Raw genomic sequence first — 8,645 nt, 5'->3', positions numbered from 1 at the left:
TTTTGGTTTGTTATTTATCTTACAAAATATGTTTTAATTGTGTGTATTTAGGATACATGATATGCTAGCTGTTCAACTGGATTTAGCATGCTGGAAGCCCTTCCATTTGTAACCAAAACAATTAAAAATGTAATTCCTATCACATGTCATTACCATCACAGTTAGGCATGAACATACTCATTAAATATTAATGAGAACGGTTAAAAATATGATTTCATACAAATGCACATGCAATTTGATATTTAATATCTTAAAACACAATTTCATTTTTAAACTAAAATGGATTGTTTTATGATGTGATGGTAATGCCATTTGCCCTGGGCTATCAAATTCTTAAATAGTACAGTCTCTGCCAGATCATGTTTCCAGACAAAGTGAATACAATTTTCAGATAGATTAAAAGCTGTTTCATGAGGTTTTAGTTTCTAGAAACGTTAACAAACACTGTATGTATGTGATGAAATGGAACGTACATTAGTTGTACAGTACATGTAGTTCTATAAATGTCAACGAATCACATTTTAAAACCTCTGAGCCCAGCATTGTTCAGAAGCCAATAGGAGTCTTTCATGGGAAGGATGAACCGCCCATAATAATCATGTTAGAGTGAATCCCGGTGGTTTGTGTCTGTCAGATTACTTAGCTAGTCTGCTACTCAAACAACATCGGTCTCTGACTGTCTGTAACGTATTGTGTCAAGGGTAACTGCAACTACTCGTCTATCATTAAGTTCAGGATTGTTTTTTCATCGAAAAATCTATTTGGGAACAGGTACCTGTCTGAATTTCTTGAAGTCGCTGTCAAGAAAGGTAAGTTAGGAAGCTAGCCAGCCAACTGGTTAGGTGGCTCTCTGGTTAGCTAGCTAGCTAGCAGAACTGAATGGTTTGCTATGCTAGCTTGCTAATATTGTCCTGTGTGCATTTGTTTATTACGTTAGAAAATGGCTAGCTAATGTAGCCAAACCCATATGATGGATGCCGTATCTAGCTGGCTGGCTAACTAGTTACATTTGTGCTGGCTTTGCTATCTATGTTTCGTTAGCTATCGGAAATTGTGGCCAGTCTCGATACTGTGTGTATACGCTCCTATTTGTTGTGCTGCAAGCTCGCTTGCTACAAATAGCTACTCTGTCCTTAGATAGCTAACGCCTGCTAACTTTGCCCTCAAATGGTTTACGTTATTGCCACAGACGATATTGATATCGAAGACATTCTGGAGATATGGCTAGTCTAGGAGCAACCAATGCACCAACTTGGGTTGTCAACACTGCAAGCTAGCTAGCTACTTTAGCAAAGCTGTAAATAAACTCCCAACCAACAATTGCAATGACTCTTGCCATTACGTGAAACTTGGACTCATGTGTTGCATGAAACATGCGAATGTGTTGGCTAGCGTTATAAATAATTGCTAGACTATGTTGTGTCCATGTTGTTGAGTGCCTGCACAGTGACAGTATATCTGGCCATGAATGGGGTTCCTCTGGCCAGCAGCACAGTCAGCAGATCAGAGAGACGGCATCTGTCATTTAGTGTTAGGTTGCCCATTGTGTGTGTGTGTGTGTGTGTGTGTGTGTGTGTTGAGTGGAGGGAGCGAGCCTCATCAGCCGTTTGTCCCCTCTCCTCCATCCCCAGTGACGCCAGCGGATGGCTCAAGCAACACTTGTCGTGGGACCGACAGACGGACAGCAATTTTAACCTCCATGAGTAATGAACCTGAACCCATTCTGGAGCATGTCTACTAACAGTGGTCGTAAGGTAAAGTAACACTACTCTAAACTGATCTTATCTCAGTCAAGTTCTCTCTAACAACAACACACACACACACACAATGTGAAGCATGTTAGAGAAATACATGATCAACCCAAATCTAAGTTAAATAATCCTGAAGAAACCCACACACCTTAAAGGTGGTATGGAGCCTTCCTCAAATCTCTCAGTATTGCACTTTTATACATGCTGTCACCTGTCTTTGCAAACTTGGAGGACTGGAATTATTGTGTGCAGTATAACTTGAAGGGCGTGACATTCAAATTGTACTACTGACGCCTTTCCTATCCAAGACTTTCGTTGACCTTTTAAAAGGGCTGTCTCAGAGTTGACTAACTGGGTGTTCAGTGGGATCAAACATTAAACAAAGAGGTGGTAGCACATTGAAAAAGTTAATCAAAAAAACAGTTAGTTTTCAGTTGAGCATTACTGAACAGAGCTCTGGTGTTCAGGAGAGTGCAGGGATAGTCAGACATGTGACTTGTTTGAAGTGATCACATGCATGGTTCTTGCAGGAGGAGCTTGAGTCTGTGACAGATCCACTTGCAGGGGGGGTCTGGCTATACACTGTTGAGGTTTAAGTTGTTGAAAATGGTATGGCCCTCTGAGGGAGTTTGCACCAATGCCAGGAGTGAAACTAGTTTGTCACCTGCTGTGTTCAGTAGCCTGTCCTTTGATTGCTCATCCTTCTGAAGGCTGTTTGGCCCATGGCCAGCCCTGTTCTGAACCACCCTCAGCAGAACGTTCAGATAGGCATCTATCTACATCATATATATATATTTCTTTATGATATGTAGTAAACCGTGACTACTCTGTTAATGTCAACTCTATCTGAAACATCGTTCATTACGTTGCACCCTCCCTGAACACAACCGTGCCCCCATGGGAAGGGAGGCACCGACTCTCAGTTTTTTAGCACACTGGTGGGACACTGGGGAAAAAGAACCCTGCCTCTAGCCTGTGTGAATACTCTCTGCCCTGCCTTGTCAAAAGAACAGATACCTCATTGGTCTCTGACGACTAGAAGCGCACTAGTTGTATAGCGTGTTTTGCTTTAAGGCATCCTGCACGACTAGAATTCTTCCCATACTTGCATTAGTCATAGAGACATATTTTACCGGTTGCCGATGCCATCCTGCCGTGAGCTATCCTATCCTCCCTGTTGCCCCCCTTGAGGGGCTGGGAATGGAGGATATTATGCGAGTTGTATTTTGGGGTGCGCTGGCTCGGCCGCACTTCCCGTGGAGCGAGGAAACAGATGCCAGACGGTTCCTGAAACCTGATAGGTCACATCATAATGCCCAGGGCTCAGTGGGCGCCCCCAGTGCTGTCTGAGTGGGCCTCATAGCTGGAGAACAGTACTTACTCCTGTTCACATGGACACTCATGCAGGATAATCACCATATTGTGCTTGTATACCAGCATTATAGTCTTCTGACAACCTGGTGATTACACTAGGCACTAATTAAAGACTTGGATGTTTTTTTCCTTATTGGTTTTTAACTTGCCCCTCCCAGAAACGGTCAATGGTGCTAATTTGTATTATTCCTGACCTAAGCAAAAACATTGTGTGGGCATATATGGAGCTATTGAAAGTGACTGCTTGTTCCCTATGTAAAATGGCAGAGATCTGACAGTGAGGATCAGAGTGGACAGGGGGAGCAGAGAGCCAGTCCAGCCAGGCCACCCTTTGGCAAGAAGCAGCTGCCCTCCATCCCTAAGAATGCGGTCCCCATCACCAAGCCTGCCTCTCCCGCCGTCACAGCCCAGACAGCCAACGGCACCCACGCCTCCTACGGCCCCTTCTACCTGGAGTATTCACTGCTGGCAGAGTTGTAAGTACTGGCCCTAGATGGTGTGCGTGTGTGGCACCTATGCAACAGTGTGCCGGTTTCTCTTCTCAAGTGTATCGTTCCATACGTGTTCTGCTGCAATGATCTGACTCTCTCCATGTTATTTCTATACGCGACCTGCAGCACGTTAGTGATCAAGCAGAAACTCCCTGGAATCTACGTACAGCCCTCCTACAAATCAGCTTTGAGTAAGAACCCCGTCTTATTCGCCTACGACACAGAATAATGAATATTCCGGTGAAAACAGAATGATGTTGACTTGTTTTTGTCCTCAGTGTGGTTCGGTGTCATATTCATCAGACACGGCTTGTACCAGGACGGAGTCTTCAAGTTCACAGTGTATATTCCAGACAACTATCCCGACGGCGACTGTCCTGTGAGTTACACACACACACACACACACACACACACACACACACTCTTCTTTTAATTACACAACATAAACCACATGTCCTAATAGCACTTTTGTTTTAGTTAATTTGTTCAATATTCTTCAGGCAATGTGACAAGCTGGGACTGCGATGGTTTGTTTGTAAATATGGTGGACGTGCAGTAGACACTCTGGTGTTGTGACTCATGCCATGCTCTCTCTCCTGTGTCACCCTTCAGAGAGTGGTGTTCGACATCCCCGTCTTCAACCCTCTGGTGGATCCTGTTTCAGGAGAGCTGGATGTCAGGAGAGCTTTCACCAAGTGGAGGTCAGTGTTCTGGCCGGGATCGTTCGTTCAGTCCCATTTTTTGTCTCGTTGGTTTGTATGAAATCGTGTTAGAAGATGTCGAAAGAAGTGCGTTGATTTCATTAGGCGTGATATTTTTCCGTTGGTGCCATGTCTGCTTTAAAATTACTAATTGTAGCTGCCTTGTCCGAACGCTTATACTGCCTACTGTTTTACTAAAAGTAAATTCAAATCCAACATTTTGATCTGATAACATTGCATCCTTCTCTGTCTGTACCGTGGCCCATTAGGGTGAACTCCACATAGTCCTGTTGGAAAAGAGTGATGTGTAGTCCTGATCTTAAGAAAAGAGTGACGCGGTTGGAATGCATTAGTTGCACTCCTGCTGCTCTGTCGTGAGTTATGACTGTCATGTGTGTCCCATAAAGGCCCAGTGTTTACTGTGGCTCCTGTTCCAGCTCTGCTCCTGAGCTGTTTGCTCAGCTGGCCAGACGCAGGCTGTCTCCTCATTTGTCTCTATCAGCTGGTCTACCAGCCATGCGAGCTGATGGGGAGCTGGCTCCACTGGGCCCGGGCCTAGCTCTGTGTAACAGGCGTCCGTGCGTCACGCCGCCGCTCCACGGTAAAGCTTGCGAGCGGCACTCGGACTCCACCTCGGGCCCTCTGAATAGGCCCGCTAAAGCAGTATTTCAGGAGGGTGCTCACAGATGTTTATCTGTGAGCGCCCTCCTGAAATACTGCTTTAGCCAGTTGCGCCGCTGAAAAGCTCACACTTTGATGCCCCCGGCCAGGTGGGCGGTATTTCAACTGAGGAGTGAGTTTAACCAATTCAACTCTGTTACAGCTGAAACCTCGAATGGATGTGGGAGATGAGTGTCTGCGTTCTCTCACTAAAGCCATGTCTCTCTCATGGCACATACAGGATACAGGACCCTGTAAAACTCGTTGTGTAGAACTGTTCTTTGATTCCCTCAGATTTTTTACTGAAGTTGTAATTTGGTTACTTTGTCCGGAGTCTGTCTGTCTCAAACGTTTACCTCTCTCTGTCTCTCTGTCTCTCTCTCTCTCTCCCTCTCCCTCTCCCTCTCTCTCTCTCTCTCTCTCTCTCTCTCTGTCTCTGTCTCTGTCTCTCTCCCTCTCTCTCTCTCTCTCTCTGTCTCTCTGTCTCTCTCCCTCCCTCTCTGTCTCTGTCTCTCTCTCTCCCTCCCCTTCCCCCTCCCTCTCCCTAGGCGCAATCACAACCACATCTGGCAGGTCCTGATGTACGCACGCACCGTGTTCTACAAGATCAACACCATGGAGCCACTCAACCCAGAGGCTGCTGTGCTGTGAGTCGATAGCTACCTCCCAGTGTTGACTCTCTCCTCCTGCGTCTGCCCTGTAAGAGGGGCCGCTGGCGTGTGCCTGACTGCCCGGAGGAGGAGTGGGTCAGAGTTTGTTTGCTGACCTCTAATGTGCATGTTGTCATGAGTCAGTATTTCTCAGTGTACCTATGATCTTGATGGTTGCCTGCAACTGGTCACGTCCGTCTCCACCGCCCGCTGTCAGTGTTGCCCTGTCCACCAATTCATTGCCTGTTGTGTGTGTGTGTGTGTGTGTGTGTGTGTGTGTGTGTTGTAGTGCTAATCTCATGCTGCTTGTTTTTGTTTGTGCCCAGTTATGACAAGGATGTGCAGCTGTTCAAAAGCAAGGTGGTAGACAGCGTGAAACTATGCAACAGTCATCTCTTCGACCAACCCAAGATGGATGACCCTTATGCAATAAGGTGAGTGAATGTTCCCCAGTAGGGCTGTGGCGGTCATGGGTAGCTGTCAATCGCACGCAAAAAAATCGTCATAACAAATTAATTTCCAACTTTTTATATTGAAGTAGGCTCTGCCTGTCTGACTCTGACATTGTTGAAGAGAGGTTAATCTATGTTTTAGCAAGACCAAAATTGTTCCAACACCCATATTTGGGCGTGTGACCCTCATTCTACCAGCGTTCACAGTGACCCGTCACAGCGACCGTGTAACCGTCACAGCCCTAGTTCCACATTCCTAGCATTCCATTTCTCATCTCCGAGGCATGCAGACACACACACCCTGCTGTGTTCTGTTATTAAGCCAGTCCATGCAGTATGTGAAAGGAAACATTTTATATCTATATCATTATATCTATATCATTTTATATCTATATATCTATAGGTTTATATATATATATATATATATGCCATTTAGCTGATGCTTTTATCCAAAGCGACTTACATTACGGTGAGTGCATACATGTCAGTGTATATATGGTCCCAGCAGGAATCAAACCCACAACCTAAGCGTTGTTAGCGCTATGCTCTACCAACTGAGCCACAGAGGACCACATTACATACAGTGATGGTGAGAAAGAAATCTGTGGTTACCTCTCCGTCAAACCAAGGAGATTGAATAGTACAATGGACTGAATAGAGAGGAATTCACAGACTCCTGGAGTACAATGGCACGTATCGGATGACACGTCTTGATTGTGAACACCACCAGGTTTTTGGCAGTAAGGCCTTTTTAAACATATTGGTTGTAACAATTAAGACATGTTTTTTGTTAAATGCTATTCTCCAAGAGTTGCTGAATTGAATTAGTCTCATCTAAAGGAGGTGATTTATAAAGTGTTATGAAGTTGATGTCTCTAACAAATTGGGGACTTTGCTTCATTCTTAAGCTTCTCCCCGTGGAACCCAGCTGTTCATGATGAGGCCAAGGACCGGATGTTCACTCATAAAGTGAGTTTTCAAACCTACAGTGCCTTTTGTGTTTTTGTTTTTGTTCCAAAGCTTTGTAAAAACAGAAATTAGAGGTCTGGTTTGGGAGTCGGGTTCCCTCCAGGCTCAATCTCCCAAAAGGGATTTGTTTCACCCGAATGAGCCAGCAAGGCTTTTGATTGGTCAGGCTATGTGAGCTGTTTCCATGGAGCTTCTGGCCTGTGTGGTAATGTGCCTTTGTTGCCCTAGAGACGGCCTGAGGATCATCACAAGGGCCTGCAGGTGTCCGGACTGTCTTGGGTGAAGCCAGGATCCACGCAGCCCTTCAGCAAAGACGACAACCCACCCCAGAGCTGAGCCTGCAGTTCAGGTGAACAGCCACTAGAGGGCGGTCCAAGTAGGATGCCATGCCACGCCACAGACTTGCTTCAGCTGTTCATCTGAAACAGGATTTGAACCAGTTGAATGGACTTCAATTTAAGTTGCAACACTATTGCTCAGCTTTAAAAGCATTTTAGGAATCTATTCAAACAGCTATAGAACTAAAATAAAGTTTGTATCTGATGTAAATCGACAATGACGACTGGATGTCTTAGTAATGCATAGGCTGCAATGCAATCAAAGAGCTTTTTATTTTCTATTTGGATCCTTGCAAATGCTTTGGGTTTGGTATTTACGAATAACCTCCCAATGCTGGTGTAAAGGTGAGTATAATAATCTGCATTTATGATAGGTAGGCTGCTATCATGTATGAGTGGACTCAAAACTGTGGCCGCTTGCTAAAATAGCCTCAGGACATTTTATTCTTGGGACTTGGAATGCTTTTGAGTCAAGATTTTGCTTTCTTCTTTTTTTTGCTTTCCCCCCCTCCCCCAAGATACAAATTGTACACCTTGTCAAATCAAATTGGATATCACTGTTTTTTTATTTGGTTTTGATTTGTTTGTTTTTTGGTTAGATGTATCTTTTTTTAATTATTTCTCTGTACTGTGTAAACTATTGTGTCTTAAATAGTTCATTATATATATATATATTATAATGCAGAGCAAGCGAGTACGGTTTTAATTAAAATGCTAAATTAAATAATCACTTGTATCTCCATATTTTAATTAATATGAATGTTCATTTTTGTATGTTTTAGTTTTTTTTCTTTGAGATGATTAAAGGTTTGATGTGTATATAACAGAGGGTGTGGAAATGGCTGACCCTCTCAATTGGGAGAGGTGTTTAGCTGAACACTTTTGGTTGATTCTATTTATATTGCTGTGAAATAAAGTAATAAACACCCATATGACTTTTCTACTTCACAAGCTGCCGTTTGGACTGTTGAATTTGACAAACTATTGTGTGTGTGGACGCATTTCACAATGTAATGATCTTTCCAGTATGGAACAACCTCAGTTATCATATATACTGAAAAATGTATGCACTCACTGCAATGTAAGTCGCTTTGGATAAAAGTGTCAGCTAAATGGCATATCAGATTTAATAACAGTGCTGTATAGGTGATGTGAGTTTTGAAAGCTTTTGTCTGAAAGCAAGTAATAAAACGATGCATATCAATGACTGTCCATTTGTGCTTCTGTTGTTTTGGGGATGAGATCCTTGTCATAAGGTG

General features: G+C 43.9%; 1 protein-coding gene across 1 annotated transcript; it reads left to right on the top strand.

The window, feature by feature from the left end:
• Positions 1 to 635: 635 nt before the first annotated feature.
• aktip (akt interacting protein) lies at positions 636 to 8,585 on the top strand. The gene is made up of 10 exons (XM_083690964.1): positions 636 to 809; positions 1,632 to 1,754; positions 3,393 to 3,601; positions 3,743 to 3,807; positions 3,895 to 3,995; positions 4,229 to 4,317; positions 5,526 to 5,624; positions 5,954 to 6,061; positions 6,988 to 7,048; positions 7,277 to 8,585. Exons 2-10 carry the CDS (start codon positions 1,707 to 1,709, stop codon positions 7,382 to 7,384), a joined length of 888 nt encoding a protein of 295 aa, XP_083547090.1. The 5' UTR covers positions 636 to 809; positions 1,632 to 1,706; the 3' UTR covers positions 7,385 to 8,585.
• Positions 8,586 to 8,645: the final 60 nt, after the last annotated feature.

Source organism: Argentina silus, assembly GCF_951799395.1.
Source record: "Argentina silus genome assembly, chromosome: 19".
Lineage (NCBI taxonomy): Eukaryota > Metazoa > Chordata > Actinopteri > Argentiniformes > Argentinidae > Argentina > Argentina silus.
Note: the sequence above shows the minus strand (reverse complement) of the source record. Positions and strands in the feature narration are given on the sequence as shown.